Source organism: Mus pahari, chromosome 4 (assembly GCF_900095145.1).
Source record: "Mus pahari chromosome 4, PAHARI_EIJ_v1.1, whole genome shotgun sequence".
Taxonomy (NCBI): domain Eukaryota; kingdom Metazoa; phylum Chordata; class Mammalia; order Rodentia; family Muridae; genus Mus; species Mus pahari.
In genome coordinates this window covers 27,770,416-27,794,446 of record NC_034593.1, presented here as the reverse complement: position 1 = coordinate 27,794,446, position 24,031 = coordinate 27,770,416, and the positions used below count along the sequence as shown (strand labels likewise).

General features: G+C 43.6%; 1 protein-coding gene across 9 annotated transcripts in view; it reads left to right on the top strand.

Moving 5' to 3' along the window:
* Nucleotides 1–918: 918 nt before the first annotated feature.
* Pex5l (peroxisomal biogenesis factor 5 like) overlaps nt 919–24,031 on the top strand; it is a 203,677-nt gene continuing 180,564 nt past the window's right edge. For 5 of the 9 annotated variants that reach the window (XM_021197178.2, XM_021197175.2, XM_021197176.2 and 2 more), the window contains exon 1: nt 919–1,350. In XM_021197178.2, the coding sequence (XP_021052837.1) occupies nt 1,330–1,350 (21 nt within the window). In that variant the 5' untranslated portion in view covers nt 919–1,329. The remainder of the gene's footprint in view (nt 1,351–24,031) is intronic. The other 4 variants (XM_029537449.1, XM_029537447.1, XM_029537443.1 and 1 more) reach the window with 2 other exon arrangements.

The window sequence follows — 24,031 nt, the reverse complement described above, 5'->3', positions numbered from 1 at the left end:
TAATTATTTTTAAAATGGCAATGGGTATCCCATGATTCCCCAGGCAATATAAAAGCTAAGGCTAAGAAGTGACCTTCCTATGACACCTTACCCTGCCCACCTCCCTAGTGCCCGAACTGCAAACACTGTGAAGTTTCCCTGGTCACAGAGCCATAAGGACACAAATCCTAGGGAGTTTCCATTCTCGTGCTTCTAGGTTTATGGAAAGTCTATCACAACACACTAACACACTGGGATCCATAACTTACTGAGAGGTTGGGGCTCTCTAACCACCTACCCTGCTGCTAGGGCTTGCGTGCAGGAGGACACCCATACTGCACAGTCTTTTCAACTCAGGTCCTATTTAAACACTCTGCCTACGTATTTCAATATATGGAACAGGTCACTCCTTCAGCAAATATTTGTTGGGTACCTACCATCTGCCAGGACTATGCTGTGCTGGGATATGCTAGTGCACAGGGATTCCTGATGTCATGAAAGTAACATCAAGGGAGATAGACAACAACTACACAAGAGTCAGAGTGCTTTTAATGATGGAGAGAAAGTGTGTGATTTTTAAGTGGTATGATCAAAGTTAGCTGGAAGTGGGATGTGTAGGTAACTCCTTGGAGCTCAATCAGCTTACAAAACTCTTCTGACGCCCAGACGTGGCCTACGATCTGCAGGACACATGCTCTGTCAGGATTCACCTCTTTCCTCTCCCACTTTTCTTCCTGTGGTGGTCAGTCCCCTGCCTCGGAGTAGCCAACACTGCATCAGAAAGTCCACTATTCCAGGCCTGGACAGCTCTCAGGATCTACTCCTCCTTCTCTGAGCCACCAGGGAGAGCAAGCCGAGCACCGTCCGGGAGCGCGCTCGCTGGAGCCGCCCTCCCGCCCCCGGCTCCGCGAGAGCGCGCGCGCCGGGCCAGCGGCTCTCGGCGGCGACGCGGCCCGGAGGGCGGCGCGCGCCCTGCGCTCGGCAGCTGCGGTGGCGGCGGCTGGCGCGGGCTGGCGTCCGGACGGAGGCGGGAGGGGACGCTGCAGCCTCGTGAGCGGCGAGGAGAGTGGGGCACAGGACCGGCGAGTTGGAGAGGCGCGGCGAGTGGCACTGCGCCCGCGGAGAGCCCGGCCCCGCGTCCCCGTGCCCGCGCGCGCTCAGCACCCGCGTGGAGGACAGCTCCGCAGCGCGCCGCTCGCCCAGCCGCCCTCTCGCCCGTCTGCGTCCTGTAGCCCGTAGCCCGGGCGCCCCGCCGAGAGCCCGCGCCACGCTGCCCGACCCGCAACTCTCTACGAGCTAGCTCGGGAGAGCAGCCATCGGCCTCGGGTGCCCTGAGGACGCCGGAGCAGAATGTACCAGGGACACATGCAGGTAAGAGACCTCCCTCAGCAGGTCGATTGAACAGCCAGTGCACCCCAAGTTCCTGGGTCCAGAGATGCCCTCGCCCCAACTCAACAAGTGACTGGGGCACCATGACCCAGGCATTTACGTCCCCCGATAACACTGGACGGTGTCCCAGGGTGGGATGGGGAGGAAAGACTGGGAACTTGTGCGGGGAAGTTTGCTTTCTGGGCAGTCTTGAGCCTGTGCCTTTAAGCCAGTTCTGGGATCCTAACAGAGGAACCCCGAGGAGGTGACCATGTTTCCTAGCAATCCTACCGCTGCACCTCGCACGTATGTCAGCTGAAGGGCAAACATCAGCTACACTTGCCGCCTCTCCCGCCTGCACAGGGCGCTCCACAGTCCCAGCACTTAGTCGATGTCGCGGTGTTCCCGGAAAGCACCATTTTTTAAATGTTCCGTGATGTATTTCCCCCTTCAGGTGACGGGACGTCGTCACCTGTCCCGGTAGCCCCAGCGGAGCGGGTTCTCAGGAGGGGGTTTTTCAGAAGCCAGCGCAGTACTCAGCTGGAAGATTACTTTAACCTTGACTTTAGTTTTCATGCACGAGGTTGAATCTTCCTCATGATAAAATTATGCAGCGGAGTGGTGGAGAGGTAACCCAAACACTAACTCAGCGTTCTAAAGTGTGAGCAGAGCTCCTTCCCATTCCCTTGACGTGTCCCCCCCACCCCGGGCTTCCTTTCCAAAGACTCTCAGCTAGCAGTCCTCATAGGCGGTGTCCCCTACACCTGGCATCCATCCGTTGCGTTTCTGTGAGTGCCAAAGATGCTGCTCCAGTATCTTTTAGACTCCTTGAGACATAACAAATACGCTGCTGAGTGCCTGACTTAATATTTAATTTCCAGGTCTTGGGGAAATTCCTTTGAACGATCATGTACAGCGCTAATCGTATCTTATCTAAAACATATTACTGATTGTATCTTAAGTTTAAGAATTCAGAATCAGCCGAGTAGGAATTCCAACAGCATTGCCCCGCCACTGACATCATCCTGTTTTGAAAGTCATTAATGGGATTATGTCACATTTGACGGATAATGACTAGTATAATTTTTAAAATATGTAGCAATTACAATCCACCTGTCTTGAAAGTTTAAAATCAAAGGAACTCTCCCACTACTGAAAAAAGAAAATCAGCAAAGGACTGAATTAATTGTATGCTTTGTTTTCACCCAGGAATGATATTTAAACTTTCATTCTCTGTATTCATTATTAAATAGTCTCTTCACAAAGAGAAAAGAGAAATATTTGAATAAATAGACTCAGCTCTTGGAAACTTTCTCAAATACACAGAATTTATAGTTGAATACCTAGTACAAATTATTAAAAACTTTCCATGACATTTTGTTTGGGGGATTTTTGTGTTTTTTTTTTCCAAAATATGTTCTTGGGAATGCAAAACTGAATAAACAACCTGGTGAATTGACACACCCTCCAAAATAATTTTAACAGAATTTTCAGAATATTTTAAGAGAGAGTGCTATGGAAACTTAAATGGTCTAGAACAGTCTCTGAAGGCTTGATTTCTCTTTGGAAGATGAGACAAAATGTGTCTATAAGACTGTCCATTTGTCCCCGCTCTGACATGTGTTCCTGTGACAGCACACCAGGGCTTGCAGCGAAGCTCACACGTCTCTTTTGCCAAACCTAACTTGAAAACGTTAATAAAACAAAAGCTATGGTCAGCATTCCTGCCAAAGATCCAGAGCGCAGTGCCTTTCCCCTCACTCCTGACCATTAAGTTGAACATAAAATTCCAGACACCGTCTGAATGAGAATTCTGTTTATCCTTAAATCACCTCTGACAACCTGATTCAGGATATATCTCTTTGGTTACGTTCTTAAACACGCACTCTCTTCCCCCAGCACTGTCATTTAGCCTGTAGACAGACCCTCCAGAGTGCTGGCATATTTAAAGAATGGCTTCTTAACAGGTTTAGCTGAATCCTGTGGGTACTTGACTCTAGTCACACACATGAACAAACACAGTCCAAACAATGTAAATATTTTCAGTTAAAATCCCAACACATTCTTTATAGCATAGGCCAGGAGCATGCATATTGACTGAGACTGCTTCCAGCTTTGGGCTCGTTGGAAAGGCTGATCTGAATTGTCTATATTAAGGCAGGTATAAAACAGAGAACCTTTGTGATCATTTCCTGTGCCTTCGAAATCTCTTTTCTGCGATCAAGATTTTTTTTTTTTAAAATGCTTTGTAAATAACAATCTGGAGTGGATGGGGGCTGTTCCCATAAAGCCTTAAAAATAGTCCAATTAAAACTCCTGCAGAGCCTTTGTGTTTGCAACTTATTGCTTCTGCAAGTGGATTCTTGGGCCTGACTCAGAAGGCAAACTGCTCTACTTGTGGTAGGAGCTTCACTCACAGGCTTTCAACAACATTCACTTGGTTCATTCTGAGCCTTCACTACAAGATGAAAAGTGACATCGCCTCCGGATGGACAGACTGCAGGCAGGAACATATTCTTGGTTTCATCGTCTTTGTCGTGTGTGTGTGTGTGTGTGTGTGTGTGTGTGTGTGTGTGTGTGTGTTTCTCAGGCGAAGGAGTTGCATTGTTCCCTGGAGTCCAGTTGTTTTCCACTGGCTAACCAGAGGGAATTGATCACCGCAGTAACTTAAGCAAAGGTTAGTGGTAGGGTTAGGCTCGCTTCCTTCTCCATTTTCACAAAGGGATCAATGGTGATTAACTATACTTCAGCATCAGATGTGACAAGGCAGTCTAGTGCTGATAAGCGCCCCATAGGCTTCATCCCTCCAGTGTCTCTGTGCCCAGGGCTAAGGTGCCTATTGGTTTATGTGGGTGCGAGTTAAAAATGTCGGCAGGAGCAGAAGCAGAAGCACCCTTGCTCCCTGAGTATTTTCCTAAGCCAACTCATTTCCTGCTGGAATATAAATATAGAGCGATGTAACTTATATCTTCAACTAAGATGCTTTTTCTTGGGAATGAAGAGTTAGTGGTAATTTCTTCTTTTGTTATTAAAAAAAAAACTTTTCTCGGAAGGAAATCAGACTAAAAGCAACGTATTTGTGATGATAATCTTTATCACAGACATTCACAGATTTTGTGCTTATCTCAGCTTCACAGCACATAGACTAGAGAACATAAAAATTTTAAGATTGTTAGCCACTTTCAAACCCAGCGTTTTGTTGTCCCAACAAAATAATGGATTTGAGTTTTATTTTTAATTTACAATTTTCCCCGAGCTTGAGCTTTTCCTTAAAATTTCCACAAAGGGGACCTGTTTACGTTAATAAATCATGTTAATGTATTAGACACAAACACTGGAAGTCCACTTAGATTTTGTCTATACCATGCACTAAGGAGTTGCCAACATGGGCTGTGGAAGCGTTCAGCATCCATGCCTCAGCTTGCCCCAGTGGAGACCCCCCCCCCCCCAGCAAGCTGCTGATGTTATGCCGGTGCCTCCAGTTCTCCAGCAGATGCCATTTCTACCCCCTACCCCCAGCCTGGTACCTTTTTGCCCTGCATCTTTTTTTTTAACAACCCTTTTGCTAAGTCATCAGCTGCTGACCCTCCACATACCCTTCCTAGTAGTATTTGAACCATTGGTGTTTGAGCGAAAACAGGGTATGATATTTTACACAGGGTGAACCAGACCCGGCTGGGTTGGTTTGGTTGTCTTGGTCAAGGGTAGCTACATCCCTTGCCCCTGCTTCTTGTACCTAGGTTAAGTGGCTTGTGCTTCTCTTCACAGCAGTGCCTTCCTGTGAGTATTAACCAGGAGTTTTACGATGAGTTTATTGTCTTCACTACTAACTACAACTCCACTGAAGAAAATTCATATCCAATTGTAAGCACATGCTCAAAATTATGGGGAAATCAAGATTGGGAAGGGCCTTTTTGTATATTCGCAGGCAGTTACACTTGGTAAGGGCTAACACTGAGCATTTAGCACTGTTTCTAATAGTTGTAGTTTAGTATTGTGGGATATCTGATTAAGCTGAAAATTTTCATTCCTTCGGCAGCAGCTAACAGTAGACACTCTAAAAACCATATTATCGGCTCTGTGGATTTTGTTCCTAGTTTATAAAATTCTTCCTAAAAGCCTGTGTTTGGAACTACAAATTCCAGCATGTATATAGTTTGACTCTAAGAAATTTTTAACATACTAATGAAAACAACCTTTAAACAGAGCTTGCTGACTTTAGAATCCAGAATTTCTACATCACCTCTGCCACCCTTGAAGCATTAAGATGCGGTATACCATGCAGAGAGAACATCTGGCAGGCTGTTTGGTTTGTTTGGCTGGTTTGGTTTGGGTTTTCTCTCTTTTTGTTGAGATCACACTTTTAGAACAGTGTCGTAGCTAGCGCTGTCTCAAGGGCTGATAGCCCCGAATTGACTTGCTGACGCAATTGTTAATGGAATACCTCTCTTGCCGTGAGCATGCAGGTAAACCTCCATCCCATGTCCTCTCACTGAGCCACCCAAGTCCAGTGGAATTTTGGCAAAAATAATGATGTGATTTCAAATATATTTTCAGGAGTGCTGGCACGTGCCTGTAGTTCCAGCAATAAGTCAGGGATGGGAAGAGGATTGCGAGTTCAAGACCAGCCTGAGCTATACAACAAAAACTGTTTTTAAAAAATCAAATAGACTAATAGAGAACAAAGGTCATTGGGTTTCTGAAGCATCAACGTGCTGAGTTTTGGTTTGGTTTGGTTTATTTTTCTTTTTTTTTCTTTTTCTTTTCTTTCCTTCTCTCTTGCTTTCTTTCTTTTTTTGAGTCAGGATTTATAAATGACAAAGTAAATAAGACCAGAACAAGGGGAAACATTCATTCAATGGTGCCTACCTTCACTCTGCCTCCCTCATTTCTGCCTCTCCTCACCCATGCCATATCCTTCCATAAGTATACCAAATGGAAATGATTATGCCTTATCTATTACATTACTGTGTTATGCCGAATATAAGCAGGAAAACAGTTAATACCTTGTTGGTTCATTACCAAAACAATTACTGAATTTTCAGAACTTGAGCTATAATATAACATACTGACAATGCTATCCTGTAGAGTCTAAGTGTGACACATTGGTGTATTATTACTAGGAGCCAACATACTCTTATTTAAATTCCATTAGATAGATGACCAGTGTCACACTTCATCTGACATTTCAGTAAACAGGTTGTCTTTATTTTTTTATCCTTTAGGAGATCACTATTATATAACCACACAGATGACAGTGGGGGCACATTGGGCTAGGAAGATACTGTTTACATACTGTCTTCTCAAGAGAGATGTGCAAATGTCTGTCTGCAGTGCTGCACTTGAACGGACAAGAGTCAGGCTAGATAGCTAGCATTGGGGTAGGTACACGCTCAAATCTCCAAGCCCCCGTCCATGTGAATGAGCCTCTGTAAACCAAGGCAAGCCCAGGAATTGAGGCTTGGTGTAGCAGAATTTTCCCTCCCTCTAAGAATAACATCTGGTGATCTGTGAATCATAGATACCAAAAGAGGGTTACTGCCGTTTTGACAGCAGCAATCTACCTAGGGTGATAGATGTGGAATGCCCACTCTTGTGAACTTCTTCAAAGTCATGTGGCTCTTAAAGCAACTGGTATAGTATACAAGTTCAAAAATCTGCCATTCAAGTAATGGTTAAAAGACATGCAATGTTTTGCTTGCAATGTAAAATCTCAGAAGGCCACAATGATGGTGTAATGACTTGCAGGCTGCTGTTTAAGAAAGGAACAGAACCATCCCTACTTGCATTGGCTAAATGCATTAAAGGTAACATCAAAGGTATAAAACCACACGGGCATCACATTTAGCAATGCAATCACAGACTTCCTCTAGGATTAGTTGGATGATGAGTGAGCCCAAGTTTGAATTCTCTGCTTCTCTCTGTGTGTCTTTTGTCTGTAGTTCATGGTTATTGGTCTGTGTCTACCCCTGTTGTGGTGTCCATGACAAAGGACTCTGCTCTGTGTTTAATTGAACAACACAGAAAGCATTGTATGCGAAAGGAGTGGGCATTCTTTACAGAAATTATTAATGGTGTTTTACAAGGGATTAAGTCACTGACTCTAACTGACCCCAACTGACCTCGCGGCAGTCACTTAGTACAGCAAACAAGCTGTCAGTATGTTGCTTCCAACTTTTATAGTGGGTTTTTATTGTATAAGGTTTCTCCCAACTTGTTGACTGCTCTGAACAACACAAATGCACTTGTGTCTAAGTCAGGGTCATGGGAGGTACATCCCTTAAGATTAAAGCTAAGCATTAGCTTAGGTTGTGAAAGCTGATTACATGGGAAGTCCAAGGCAAGTAGGGTTGTTTGTAGCATCGTTCTCTTAAAGGCAGCTTAAACCAACAGGCTGAGTGTGCACAGTAGGACAGCAGGTGACATCTCAAGTGATCTTGAGGAATTTTATTAATTTATCTGTGGTGTCCAGCAAATGTTTATTCACTTTGAATGTAAGAAGTATTTCCATAAAATAGTATCACTCCACTCCACAGGGTTCTGAGTGCAACACTGGCAACGTTTCAGGAGGAGGTAAAGTTTCCTTAAGGGATAAACAGTAGAAAAGCACCACACAGGACACCCTGGTTGGCAAGAGGGTGGCTTGAGATTTGTGAAACCAAATGCAGAGAAAGCAGAGGCAGTGCCTGTGCACACACAAACCTCTTACTACCAAACCAGGATGGCTCATAGAAGAAATCTATCCTGACAAAGTCTATACCACCATGGGCATGTGCCTGTGTGTGTGTGTGTGTGTGTGTGTGTGTATGTATGTGTGCCTCTGTGTGTTTCTGTGTGTCTCTGTGTGTCTGTGTGAGTCTGTCTGTGTGTGCCTGTGTGAGTCTGTGTCTGTGTGTGTCTCTGTGTGTCTGTGTTTCTGTGTATGTGTGCATACTTCTGTGTCTCAAAACAAACAGACAGACAGATAAACAGACAGACAAAAACTAACCAGTGCAGTAAACTGATGAAAAAATCTGTGATAATCAAATCCAATACTTGCCAGGGAAATATTGCCTTATCACTGGGTAATTGGTAGGTAACCACCAGACCAAGACCGACAAGATCAACACAGAGTGTCAATAAAGAGTTGGAGATTGGAAAGTATTAATCTCAATAGGTAATGGGAGGAAAAATGAAAATTTCATGAGAAAATAAGGATGCCAGAGCTGTGTGGTATATCCTTGTACATGGGTGCCAATGGTGTCTGGGAGTCAGGTTCTAAAAGCCATGCTCAAATCATGTAGCCATGTGACATTTGAACCACCAAATGGTGGCAGACTCATTGGAACTGCAGAATCTCAGGTGCCTCTGCAGAGCCAGGCTTTAAGACTAATATGCACATCAATGATTAAGAAGTACTGATTTGGGGAACCACTGCATGGAGAGCAGAGCCCCTCCCTATCATTGAACCTCTACAAACACTTAATTCTCGAGTAGCTTTCTGATGTCATAGAAGCATGACGAGGTCCCTGAAAAAGCAGCAGGCAAGAGCAATGATCACAACTGTGTGTGCACAGAATGCTTAGTTAGACAGACACCTTCACTGCCTCGACAGTGGAACTGACACCAAGTGAGCTGTAGTTTCCCTCTGGGAGAGAGACGAGTCAACGCAACGTTCCACCTAAACAAAATGACCTTCCCGGTTTTGAAAGACTATTATGTCTTTGTCCATTGAAACCTTTTCTTGCTCAAGATAAACAGCCCATTACACTCGACTGTGTTTCATAAGGATGCCGCTGGTGTTTTAAGGGCTCCCTGATAGTCTGACTGTCCAAATGAGACGCATTGCTCTGGGTCTGGCCATACCAAGCCGTGCAAGATTGCTTCTTTCTCTCGGGAGAGACAGCCATTCCGATAGACTGAAACTGTTTGAGCAGCTTTACGCTAAATCGAACTGATGTTTCTATTCTCTGAAGGCTCGGGGCCATTTTACTGGTGTTTGCTCTATTCCAAAATAATCTTGGATCCAAATGTGCTGAATAGAACATTCTAGGTGAAAAGTTTTTGTGTTTCAAAAAAAAGTGCTGATTAGTTTTTCAGGTCATAGGATCCTTAGTTTTAAAACCTGTCTAAAAGTTCACCTCGACCATCTCATTTCACAAATGGGGAACTTGAGACCAGAAAAAAAAAATTTATTTAATTTTCCCCAAAGTACCATATTGTTTAGTTGCCAGAGCCAATATTGGGATGAAGTCTGCCTTTCTTTGATATTTTATTTCCATTGCACCTTTATTCTTATTTTGACATTTATGACATCAAACAAGCTAAATGAAAAGTAAACATTGCAATAAAGCAGGAGATGTTTCCAAAGAGCCAGGTGTTTGGCACTCAGTCACCAAAGCTGACATTTTCCCCGATTTTCAGCTGTGCTATAACTATTTGATATTTACATGGCCCATTTTCGCAGTCATTTGGCTGGCAGCAGCAGAAGGTCTGGCCTGGAATGTGTTGTAAGAGTGGAGGGAGCTAACTTGAGAAGTTATGTTACTTCTTTTCCTGATGGTGTTTAGCCCTATGTTCTTCAAACTGACTCGATGGAATATTTGAGAGCAATAGTTTGACACGTTCTCAGCATTCTTCTTAGCTCCCTAAATTTGCTCAACCAGGTTCTTAAATGTAAGCAACTGAAACAAACTCTATCCCACATAGCAGATGAGAACACACTTTAATTGAAACAATTAGCAAGCATGGAGAACCTGATATACTTGAAAAGTCACCATGCTTTACTGTCATCTGACTCACAAGAATGGTCCATGGAAGTCAGGGCTAGTGGTGACAGGGGAAGCCAGCACTCAAGAAGTGGGGGCAGGGGTATCAGGAGATCAAGGTCATCTTTGTCTACATCTCAAGTTCAAGGGTAGCCTGAGCTTATAAAATCCCTCCCCCCCCCAAAAAAAAAAAAAACCCTAATGCTATTTGATTAGAAAGACAGGTTTGCAATACCAAGCATCACCTGCAAGTTCTGAAGGAAAAGATGCTCACTTTTGAATGGCTAAATGAAGAAACACCGTGACTAAGCAATAAAACTCAGTGTCAGGAAGAATCACATAGGCATCTGAGCCCCTGGATGGGCTTCCCCTGTAAGATTTGCAATGAAATCACTGTAGAGTCTAATCCCACGAAACTCAGGCAAACTAAAAACAAATGAAGTTCTACAAAATAAGGAGATGCTGTGTTTCTGAAATACCAATATCATACAAGGAGGAAAAGAAGAGAAGTCAATACAAATTACGAGGAGACTAAAGAGTTAAGACAAATACATGCACTGCATGGTACTAAAATATACCTTTGATGGAAAGTGACCATTGCTAGGAACACTACTGAGGGACGTGACTAGCAAAATTTGAATACAGACCAGAAGTCAAGTTAGTATTGTGTCGGTGTTACACTTCTCAAGTTTGGAGAACCGATGTGGGAGTATAAAAGGATATCCTTGTTCATAAGTGACCCTAAATGAACTCACTGGACCACACAACAAGCAAAATAAATAAATGAAGTAATAAATAATAAAGCATGAAATTAGGTTGGGAAGAGGAAGGGGATCTGTGGGAATGGGAGGAGGAGAAGAGAAGGTAACAGGGTGAATGTTATAAAAACACATGATGTCTGAAAATATCACGGGAAACTCACATATGACGTGCGATAAAAAAAAAATACTCCAAAAAGAGTTCCCTTCTTCATAAAGTATGCATGCTGCCGTAGGGATGGGTAGGCAAGGGTGTGGCATATGTAACCTCCTCTGGTTTGAATTGGAAATGATAATAAAATGTATGTGTGGAGAGAGGTCTTATGGAGGAAAAGGAAAAGAGATCAGATTTAAGTAAATAAAACAAAAATGATTTTAACAAACAGTGGATATGAGGAAAAAGACATTGGGGGAATCCATTGTACTATCCTCTCGATGCTTTTGTAGGCTTAAGAGGTATTTTGAAATAAAGAACTTTTTTTTTTTTTTAATGCAAAAAAAAGAAGTACACTGGGGGTCCTAACAGACTATTGGAACTAAGCTAAGTCTAGAGGGACCGGGTAAGGAGACACACCAGGCACAATTAGGCTGGCCTGAGCGCCCCTGTACGGTCTTCACCCCAGAGCTTGCCTCTGCTGGCACTGATGTGGCCTTCGCACTACTGCTATACACAGAAGCTTCATGATGAAGCTTCAGCACTGCCCTCACCACCAGCATGGACCCTACACTGTGTGGCAGCTTCTGTGTAGCCAGATCTTGGGGAGGTAATAGGAGGTAGGTGGAGCTCAGAGGCAGCTCCATACCTGACTTCCGGGCAGGCCAGGAAAATCACCTTATCGACTTTCTGCCGAGACTCAGTAAGATGAGTCTCCAAATATAAAAGACAGTTTGGATTCAGGAAAGGATTTTTGAAAGAAACGTCTCCTGTCACGTGTTATAGATACCACTGGAAAAACAACCAGACACATGAAGAGCTCTCTTGAAAAGAAGGGGGATATCTCATTCTCTGCTGACTTAGCTGCGGTCCCGCTGGCCTTGTGTTGTAAGAGTTAAAGACAAGAACCCTTTCAGGCTGTTCTTACCTGATCGCTCTTCCCTTAGGCGCATACCTCTTGGAAAGTATAGCACAACGGAGTACATTGGCTTATTAAATCATGTAGCCAAGAAGAGGAAAACGACCTTGCTGTCATCCATCAACATCTGTCTCCTGCCCATTTCTACTCCTTTTGAGAAATTGAAATGAGCCCTGTGAATAACTCAGTAATTAATCAGAATCAAAATGCTTGTCATGTACCTTAAAGATAAGAACATGCTTGCCCTCCGTGTGCAGGAATTTAATGTGGAAATGTGGGCAGATTACAGCGGTATGTTCACCCTGAAGAGGATGGCTGTCAGTATGCCCTGGGCACTAGAATCCTTAATACTGATACAATGTGTCTTATGGGAGTTGTTAGGAAGATTTATTTAAGACCCCCCAAAAAAACGTGTTCTTACGCTTGAGGAAAGATTTAATTAAAATGGAATCTCAAAGTATCAGTGTCCTCGGAGTCCAAGTTCACAACTCCATCAGTTCATGAGTGAGGACACAGAAGAGCTCAATGGCTCAGACAAACTTACCGTATAACCAAGGCTGATCTTGAACTCCTGATCCTCCTGCCTCCACTTCCCAAGTGCCTAGCTTATGCACCACCAGTTGGTTTGCTCTATGCTGAGGGCCTGGATGGAATCCAGGACTTCATCCTTAGCAGGTGCACTTTCTACCAACTGAACTACACTTCCAGAAACCCCAGTGGATTTAGAGACATGTTTCATACATCTCCTTTATATTTGAAAAATGTCTTAGGGTTACTAATGCTATTATGAAACACCATAGCCAAAAGCTAGTTAGCTTACACTTCCACATCATAGCTCATCCCTAAAGAAAGTCAGGACAGGAACTCAAACAGGGCAGGAACCTGGAAGTAGGAAGTGATGTGGAGGCCATGAAGGGAAACTGCTTCCTGGCTTGCTCCTCATGGCTTGCTCAGCCTGCTTTCTCATAAAATTGTAACCCCAAGGTGGCCCATCCCACAATGGGCTGTGCCCCCCACAGTCACCAGTTAATCAGACACTAATTTAAAAAATGCCCTGCAGGCTTGCCTATAGCCCAATGTTATGGAAGAATTTTCTCAATTGCGGCTTCCTCTGATGACTCTAGCTTGTGTCAAATTGACTTAAAGCTAATCACTGCAGAGATAATAAAAAAAAAAAAAAGAGCTTCCATCCTAGAAAAAAACAGTCCCGAGACAGGAGTATAACATCAGCACATTGTGTCTGTGACCTCATTGTCAACACTCCTGTCCTCTAACCTCCATGTCCTCATCTGTGGTGTGGAAGCACAAATACACACACACACGCACACACACACACACACACACACACACACCTTGACCACTTGAGTAGATGGGATCTTGTTATACCAAAGGCTTAGCATATGGTGATAGCTCGGTGGATGCTATCTCCAGAGTCTTTATAGAGCTTGCAGAGCTTCCAGTCCATCATGTGTGGAAGCAGTGCAGCCGTGGTACCTGCTGTTCTAGGTCGTTCACTATGGCAGCCGTTGTTGGGGTTCTCACACAGTTCTGGAGTTTTTGTTCCCTCCATCCCTGCACTGTCCATTTTCCCCTCTTTACTATTTCTCTTGTGCTGTCTCCCAGCCAGTGTCTCTCTCTCATGTGTCCACACCCCTGCCTACTAAGCAAACTCAAGGCTGTCCTCTTCCACGTTTCCTCCCCATTGTATACACCTCACTAACACAATAATTAGCACATAATTTTAAGCATTGTTTTACTCTGTCTAACTACTATTATGTGCCCACCTGTGGCAGTGACCATATTTGATATACCTTTCCATCCTGAGAGGCTAGTGGTACATGTGCGTGTTACTACTGTAGAGTGTGGAAAGGATGGGTGAACTGAGAAATGAATGGAAGGAAGGAGAGAAGGAAGGAAGGAAGGGAGGGGAGGGAGGGAGGGAGGGAGGGAGGGAGGAAGGAAAGAAAGAAAGAAAGAAAGAAAGAAAGAAAGAAAGAAAGAAAGAAAGAAAGAAAGAAAGAAAGAAAGAAAGAAAGAAAGAAAGAAAGAAAGAAAGAAAGAAAGAAAGAAAGAAAGAAAGAAAGAAGACTGACTAAGAAGAATCCTCTAATATGGACTCCAGAATATAGTCAGAATGGCCTCCTGAGTTCCAAGATGCACACAGCCCCAAGGACCTGATCTATTCCCAAGAGTTCCTGGAGCAAATGCATATCAAGTGAAGTTTCCACACACTTGAAAGGGAATCAATTACGGAGGAACCTTGTAATTAGATTGCCCCTGTAATTAACCAACACTCACTGTCAAAGCAGTCTGGAGTTTAGTGGTTGAACCTCTTTCGAGCTTCAGGACAGTCTGCTGTTCCAGATTTAGAAGTGCAATAGATCCTTCTAATGGGTCCCCGTGAGGTCTCTAAGCGGCCATAGTGTTGTGGAATTAGACTCCATCCCTCTGCCTTTCTAGACACCCCTTTCCTGACTCAGCTAGTGGTTAGTAATTATTTGGATGGAAATTTTCTGTCCTGCAGACAGTATATCTGTGCACGGCCAGGAAAGATTGTCCCTATTTACTATTAACCATGTTCTGGAAGATAAATTCTAAACATATCCTAACATCAAGATAGTTGATAATTCCTATAGAAATCAAGGATTATACCCTCCTTATCCCTCAGAGAATGAACTGTGGGATAAGACCATGCCAGGCTTCTCTTTATCAGCCTGAGATTGCCATTGACACTTTCCCACAAAGCTGTCTATCCCCAGTGCAGATTCTCAGCTGTGACAAATTCTGATATCTCTGCAACGATAGTCACTTTTTGAAAAAGTCCCACAAAATGTCATTGTTAGAGAGTGGCATAGGGGAGAGGTATTTAATTGTTACAGTGCTGAAGAGAAGCCAGTGGTCAGGGTCTGATCACTTCACTAAAAGCTGAGGATCCAAATCTGAGGCTTCCAGGGTTGTGTTCTGTGTCCAGAGATCTTGTGGCAAAGTGGGGCCCCTTCTCCACTTTGGTACTTCAGCCATGACAAAGTGACTGAACTCACAGCCACAAAAGGATTTTGCAAGTTTCCTGGAGTATCAGTAATAGCAGTGGATAGTGGAAGTCCAACCATTTATTCAAAGGTAGATGCTAATCCAGAAAGCTTTTCAGTTCTCTGACTTCTAGAGTATCTAGTTCTTTCCCTTTGATGGTGGCTTCGTTTTGCTTCTCTTTATTGCTGGTTTTATCATAAGGGGTTGCACACATACTTACATTTATTGCTACACATAGGTCCCTCTGTGTACATAAACCTCTTTGTTTACCTATTTCTCTGTTGATGGGGAGACACTGATTTTCGCACAGCTTTATGCTGCCTCCCCCAGGAGTCTCAGGTGGGAACTCACTGTGGATGGTCCTAGGAAAACCAACCTGCTATGCAACCTAGCTCTGCCACCCCTGGGTATACCTGGCACTTGGACAGCACCCTCACATACAACAGAGCGTACCTGCTTAGGAGCAGACAGACACTTGTAAAACTTCCCTCGTTTTCTGCAGAAAACCTCCTGTCTTAGTTTTTTTCTTTTTGTTTTGGCTTTCTCCCTATTGTTGGCAAAATATTCTGACCAAAAGCAATTTAAAGAAGGGTGGATTTATTTCAGCCCTGGATGACCAGTATAATATTAATGCCGTGGTTTAATCAAAGCTCTGAGACTGTGATTCTGTCGCTCTGTGTTACATATGTGGAAGAGTCTGGGGTTGTATGCATCAGCTAAGCCAAAATATTCCTCATCCCTGAATTCTAATACATAGATAAATTCTAATGCATACACTGTCACTTACAATTTTTATATAAAATATTTTATAATAATATAGTAAGTGTTAGTTTTCTGGAGCTGTAGTAAAATGCCTGAGATAATCAACCTATAAATATAAAAGGTTCATTTAGGCTCTTAGTCATGGAAGTTTCAGTTCATGGTTTGACACCCATTGCTTTGGGTTCTGTAAGAGGCATCACCCCTTGAGCGAGGTGCGGAGCTGAACAGAGCCACTCTGCTCACAGCCAGTTCACAAAATGGGAAGGTAGCCAGGGTTCTATAATCTTATCAGGCCCCAATCCTACTTTTGAAAGTTTATTTTATTTTTATCTAGGTGTAGGGATTTATTGTCTGTCTGTCTGTCGTCTGTACACATAACTGAAGTGTCTCTGGGTCCAGAAAAAGTTGTCAGATCCCCTGGAAATAGAATTACGGGTGTTGGTTGGGAGCCCCTCAGAGGAGTAAGGGGGATGAAACTACACTGCTCTCAACGGCCTCGTTGTCTTTCCGGCCCCTTTTCTCACAGTTCCCACGAGTCACCAGATCTGCCAAGTCTTTACCCAATGCCCCATACCTTAGCACTTCATCCTCTGTCGAACTTGTCCTAAATGCCTGACTTCACCGTCGAAAATAGCCACTACTATTCAAAGGTGTTCTCTTCGTTTCCTATGCCCTTAATCACCCTTTCACGAAGGAGCACAGAAAGGGCCTGGACTGTTGAAAGTGGCCACTTCTGATGGGCAGGCACAAGATTTCCGTGAAGGAAACCTAAGACTTTAGATCTCAGCTACCTCAGATCAAATTCAATTCTACTTAAAAAGAAACCACCGTCGCCTACGTTATTAAAATGCATTTAAAATTTCCAATTACTTTAGAAATGGAATGACCAATAGCTCACATTATAAAAGTAGCTGTAATACTGTTAACACTAGCCCAGTGTAAAGTCAAAATCACCAAAGTGAAGAGTATGGGTTTCTCATACCCAATTTTGTTAAAATGAATACTTATAAATAAGGATCTAGTGCCCTGGTCTAATTATGCCCTGATTTAAAAATCAATATGGGATTAAATGTACGTATCTTATTTTATGTTAAAGAATGCTTGCTCTGGTTTTCTACATTAAAAAAAAAAAAAAGGCAAACACGAGTACTTTGCACTGTGCAGAATCTGACAAAATTTACTGGTTTTGTGTGGCACATAGTCGTTGTTTTAATACATGTCTAAACGGAGAAGCTCTTTGTAGATAACATTATATAGCCCCGCATTCGTGTACAAACTGACTGTTTATCTGAAGACAGGAGTTCCCTCGCTAACTTACCAGTCTCTGTCTCAACCACTGCCAAGTGTTTCAAGTTCCACTCTGCATCCCTTACCAACACCACGGTGCTGGCAGCTTCTGCGGTCCCGGACTGCGTGGTAGCACCCACGTCTGCTCTGGAACCAAAAGCTGTCCTTTCCTGCCTTCCGCTCCAACGTCTAATCTAAACCCAGTCACACTTTCATCCCATCCACTTTTGCCCCAGCTTCTCTCCCACCTCACCACCACCGCTTAGAATATTCCAGACTTACGAGCTTTACCCGAGAAGTCTAAAGACAGGCTCTTCATCCGTCCATTTGCAACCTGGGGTGAACATAGGGATATATGTTTATCCTCCTTGCTACAGTGTTAATTGGCTCCAACTGCCCTTCTATTAGAGTCCTTTCGTGGCCCACGTCCACTAGAGCCACAGTCACAGGTGTGCTCTTCACTATCGTCTTAGGTTAACAGTGCAGATTCCAGCCCTTATCACCGTCTTATTGAGTCAGGCCATAAAGACTGAACCTGGAAAACCTGCGTAACACTCTGCAAGTGTACTTGGTGTAGCACGGAGATGGCAGGACTCTAAGGCTTGCTGTTCCAGCATCCGGGATGTTCCCAAACGCATCATATGCACTACTAAATTTTATAGACTCCTCTACAGTGGACCTGGGCTTCCGCGCCTCTGGCCTTTCCTAATGGTGTTCTGTCTGACTGGAACATCCATCCTCTTACTCCCTGATAATCCTCAGTTAGCCATTAACATCTAGACATGATTTTCCTAGCATGGGTCATCAGAGCCTCCAAGTATGGTTACACACCATTCTCCACTTTCACAATGCTTCAAATCTGGGCGGAACTCTGCCACAGGACCCTCACCCTGCTGTCTCAGAGTGGTTTCCCTTGGCTATGCGCTTTAACTCCAGTGCCTCGCACAGAGTCTGCCCATGGTCTCTGAGCAATGCACTGTGCCTCTCCTATCTTCTGGGGACTCATTTCACAGACCATCCAAGTATTCTTGAAGGCAGAAATAGTAATAAGATTTCTCCCCGCTCCAAATATGTGTGTGTAATGTACTTCCCTGTACACATTTAATAGAGTCTAACTTAAAAATCAGCCACATCAAGAGATGAGTAATAACTAATAATAAAATAAAACAGTAATAAAACTGTAATAAAAAACAAAAACTGTAATAAAAATATAATAGCTAAAATACTCTAATATAATAAACTATAATAAAACTATAATGAATAAAAACCTATAATACAATTTAAAAACTGTAATAGACGTGAACTGAGTCACTGTGTTCTTCTATTCTGCTTGCCTGTCTTCCTGGGATGAGCTCAGGTGGCGCAGTGCCTCCATGGGAGCCTGAACTGGCATTGGTGACATGCCAACCTGTGACACGGTGCCGAATGACTAAGTGAGATATCACAGAACCAGCATGGGTGTGCTGGATGGGTGAATGGCTGATTCACATGTTGGGTGAACAGAGGCAGATGGTATCAAATTTCATCATGCTACTCAGAATGGGTAGCCATTCAAATCAAGTGCATTGTCTGTTTCTGGAATTTTCCATTGAGGCCATTGTTGACTGTGGGTAACTGAAACTGAGGAAGGCAGGACTGCAGATAAGGAAAGCTATTGTACATGCTGGATTAAATAATTAACCATGGAACTAATTCATCTCATAATTAGCCTTTTATTAATCTTCTTGCTTTGATTCAAACTTCTGAAGATTCCAATAGACAAATATAAATTAAGCATTTTATCTGGCATCTTTGAAGACATAATTAAACTATTATAAAAACATTCTACACCCTTTAAAACTAGGTATCCCTAAAAGTCTATTCAGATTCCTTTTTGATTTAAAGAAATGGCAGGTGCAAAAAAACAAACATTCCTGTTTGGCAGCAGGCAGAAGAGCTGGTTCCCCAGAACTGTACACTCTTGTTCACTGACTGGTGGTCCCTCTCAATGGTGGTCCTTCTCAGTGGTGGTCCCTCTCAATGGTGGTCACTCTCAATAGTGGTCCTTCTCAGTGGTGGTCCTTCTCAGTGGTGGTCCCTCTCAGTGGTGGTCCCTCTCAATAGTGGTCCTTCTCAGTGGTGGTCCTTCTCAGTAGTGGTCCTTCTCAGTGGTGGTCCCTCTCAGTGGTGGTCCCTCTCAGTGGTGGTCCCTCTCAATGGTGGTCCCTCTCAATGGTGGTCACTCCTACAAAGCTGGTGGGAAACCACGCTTTGCCGTGACTCTTGGTTTCCTCATGCACAAGTGAGTAAGCATTATACTCTCTCAACACTGTAATTTATGTGTTCCGAACTTAAATGTGCTAAATTAGCATTTAAGATACTACTTAATGTAAAAGAAGGCCTATTTCATTAAATGATGACTAGAGTTTATCATGCACTTGTAACAGAGAGGGCTGAATTTCTCTAGTAGGAAACTATTGATCCCTTTTACCATAGCATTGAACCAACTGTGCATCGGTTCTACTGATCTCTGCCCCGTTTTGCTGTTTGGATTTTTCTATCAATTAATTGCAAGATTTTAACTATCAAGAATAGTCTGAGAGTCTTGGCATTCTTTGATGCAAAGGCAATCTTCAATTCTTTTTTCCCTGTCTTTGGGACATATGGAGAAGGTTGGGGCGAGGTATTGGTACAGGTTGTAATCCTCCCTGCTGGTGTGACTTTGGGTGGGTTTCTTACCTCCCACTTCATGCTGGAGAACAGAGGTGTGTGAGCCCTCCAGACACTGTCACGGATATCTCACTGCTGACCACAAGAACATGGATTTACTAAGGTGTTCACTGCTGCCCTCCCAGTGTAAGAAACACCCATCCGCCTCTGACAGTGATGAGTAGTCAACAAACAATGCTCTCAAGAAAACAGCTCCATTCCCCATGGTTTAACATTCACAATAAAATGATAATGCAAATTACACCCTCAAACTAGCCAAATAAGTTAGTTGTCTTGGGGCGTATTTAAATTTCCCTAGCCAAGGTTGTCCCCCGTAGCTAGGAAACCAAAGTTCTCACAAGCAGCTGTGTCAGAAAAGGTCTGGGGAATAGCCTTCCTTTAGAAAAATACAATGGAGGCAACCGAGAATGGGAAACTGGAACTTAAAGTTGTACTGTCAACCTAAGGCATTGATGTTGCCTGATTAAAAATGTAAAGCAAGAAGCGCCCTCAGACATTTGGACCAGACAGTATGACTCTAGCAAGAACCAGGACCCTGTCCTGAAAGCCAGATAGTTTTGTATCTCCAGGTTATGAGGACTTTTGGGTAAATTTGACTTATGAGAAAACAGAAAAGTCTGATTATAAGGGGAAGAATTTGTGCATCTTTTCAGTCAGTGTTTACATGCCTATAAGCTATACAAATACTGAAAGCCATAGAGACTTCAGATCCAAATGACTGACTCTATTATCAACTGTAACCTTCCAGAGCCCAAGTGACCGCTGCGATCTATGCCCAGCCCCATCCATAGCCTCAGATGCTTGCCCACATGGTGTAGAACCCATCCCTTCCACATCTTTGCACTCTTCTTTCCATTATTGTGTGTGTGTGTGTGTGTGTGTGTGTGTGTGTGTGTGTGTGTGTGTGTGTGGTTAGAATAGACTCAGTAGACAGAGATGAACGACATTGCCTGTTATACTGGAGAGCAAGACCCATGGCCTATACTGACTTCTGTGTCTGCAAGGATGCCTTTAATACAGTGGCCCTAAACTCTAGCCCGATTGTCCCTGATTCACAAGAGATCGGAAAACAAGATCAGACTCAACCTGCAACAGCTCCAGAGAGCCACTCAAGAGGCAGGGGAGGGGGAGCCCTTTGACCAGGTAGCAACTAGATGTCCCCAAACATGATAAAGCAGGCTTGGATGGCAGCTTCCGGGAGCTGTCTGAATGTTGTACCTCATACTGTCTGTGAATCTGTGCATCACTTTGCATAGTAACCTCTGCTCTGTCCCCAGCCAGGAGAAGCATACCTCTGACGACAGAGCATACAAAAGGAAGCTTTAGAAGTGAGAACACAGCCACAAAAGTGGGCGCTGTCTTTAACTGAACTTGAGTCTATATTCGTTTTATTAGTCATATGTGGTCAAATGAGGACAAGCCATATACATCAGGTTCAACCTTAGTCAGAAACGGTTGATGGATGATGGAACCGACCTAGTGTCCCTATGCCACCTTCAAGAATAATCTTATGTGAGCTGCACAGTACAATCCATTCCGTGTAAAAGTAATTTACCAAGTCAGAGAAATTTGCAACAGTAAGAGCAGCTAGGGTAGCACATACCTGTAGTCACGCAGAGCCTGTTCTGTTTTACTTGTGTGAAGTTACAGCTCGGACTTGAGGGCTCGTGAACCCACCTTCACAGGGGAGCGGAATCCTGGAGTAATATATACGTCCCATACAGAGCCTCACACAAGATATAGCTATAATAAATATGAATCACTGAAATCCAATTTACTTCCTGGCCACACTCCCAGGAAGGCTTGTCTGATTTCCAAATTGTGGGTGCTGAAATAAAAAACCTGAGTAATGTAGGCAGAGAGGAATAGATCTCCCTAGATGTATGGGATCTTTTCACCCAGTTCCCATGCTCCATCCAAACTGCTTAAAATACTGACCCCTGACCCCTCTATGTGACCGCGAACTGTTTTTCAGTAACGCTATCTATGTCATGCTTCTGGCATAAAAGTAAACGTTCATTAATTTATTTGCTGACATGCTTCCACAAATCTTTTCTTTATTAGGGAAATCAAGGATCATAACGATCCCCCTTGTTAGGGAGTTAAAAATCTTAGTTGGTGGTACTGAAGCAAGCTAGTCGAGAAGACCCGATTTAAGGAAAACAGGGCTGCAGCTAGAGAATGTTCTAGAGAACAACACAATCGGGTGGAGTGTTATGTATGGAAGCTATCTCTCCATTGCCGTGACTTACAGAGAAGCAGCACCCAGTCTGAGGGTACATTAATAGGTCATGTCTGCTGTTTGAAATTAAGCATTGGAAAATGATGCCGGTTGAGCAAAGCACTTTGAAAGTTTTCCTCTGTTGAAAATGGCAGCCTTGCACGTCGCTCAAACTGACCACAGCTTCGGGGCATGTTTGAGGGTTGCATACGTGATTAGGAATTTGTACTTTTCGTCTGAGCTTGACCCAGCCGTCCATGTTCCCTTCCCTTCTCAGCCTCCTTTCATGGCCCAGATGCCAGGTGAGGAAAGTATTCCTATCCCGGAGCAGCAGAAAAACAGCACAAAGGCATTCCCTTCTGGAGACTGGCACGCAGCCATTTCAACCTATTTATCATCAGAAACTACAGTGGGGAAAAAGCAGCTCCGTGCAATTTCCTTCCTTTGGGGGGGGGGGGAGAGACTCATACATAAACAGGTCTTTCTCTGTTTACCATGACACAGCAATTCACCCAGGAGAGGAATTCTGAATAAATGTTCATTAGCATGAAATTTAATTGTGGAATGTAACAGCACATGCAAACGGGACCCGTGAAGAAGCTTCCCTCTTTTAAAAGGTTAGAACTCAAGTCCCCTGTTGAGTATTTGGTGACTCAGCAACTTTTAGTTCTCCAGCTCTTCTCTGGAATTAAGTGATTTCAGTAATAAAGCAGATGACCCAGATCATAAATGGAAAAATACTCCTGTTTATAAAAATAATTCAAACTTTGATGCAAATTAACTAAATTAATAAACAGTGACATTTATGAACACTACTTCATGGCCAGAAAAGAGATAAAAATCACCTACCAATCCTCTGAGCCCCTGGGAAGGTGAAGGTCAAGATTGGGGCTTTTACTGAGAGCGTCTTTATCTCTGGAGTTAACCCTGGCTATGTCGGCTCTCTTGATGCAGTGATGCGATGATGCAGCCAGGCATAGTCAAAGCTAGGGATAGGTGTGTCCAGGTTAGGACCCTGTGAATCCTGCCTGCTGCCCAATCGACAGGAAGAGAATCTAAAATATCCACAGTAGAAGTGGAAGGTGGGGGAGGGCAGGGGAGAAGAGGGGAGGGCAGGGAAGGGAAGGGAGGGAGCTGAGGGGAGGGGAATATATAAATGTGTTTGTAGTGCTGAGCTGTTGTCAGGTTTGTAGGAAATTAAACAATAGAAGCAGCAGTCAGCATTTATATAAAACTTTAAATGCTGTGATAGAAATGTAGATCGAAGTCAGTCTTCTCTGTGGTAAGACTTTGCTACTGCTGGAGCAGTAGTGAAACCATAGAATAAAATTAAGAGGTTCAGATCCAAAGCAAAAAGATGGGGTACAGCACAGGGCTGGTGGGTGTTGCTAGCACTCACATCCTTCATTCCTACGAATTTTCCTCAGATCAATGTCACTGTGTGTTTTGGCCCAAGTTCTTTTTAATAACAATGTTTCTGTGCTTGTAAATTCGAGACCAAACATCCTATACCTTTCAGTAATTTTCATATTCATCTTTTATTTGGTCCTGCCCTATTGTTTTTAATGTGTGCAAAAGTTCGGAAGCACAGTTTCAAAAATCTTCTATCCTTGGCTACCATGTTTCTGATATGGCTCCTCCCTACAGCCTGGTTTCCTCATAAGTAGTGAGGGGATTGGACCACAGAGTGATCTAAAGGCTTCTACAAAAACGAAATTCCAGTTGAGGAATAACCATGGCCACCCCTTGTTTATTTTGTGAATTTGCAGAAGTTCACAGGAACACTCAGAGATAGGTCCTCGTCCCTATACATCAAAGGGGCCTTTTGTTCTGTTTATTTAGTTTTGTAGTGTGTGTGTGTGTGTGTGTGTGTGTCTGTGTCTGTGTCTGTGTCTGTGTCTGTGTCTCTCTGTGTAAATCTCTGTACCTGTGTGAGAGTGTCTGTATGTGAGTGTCTATGTGTGTCTATGTGTGTATGTCTCTGTGTGTCTGTGTTTGTAAATCTCTGTATCTGTGTGTGAGTGTCTGTGTGTGTGTATGTCTATGTGTGTACGTCTCTCTCTCTCTCTCTCTCTCTCTCTCTCTCTCTCTCTCTCT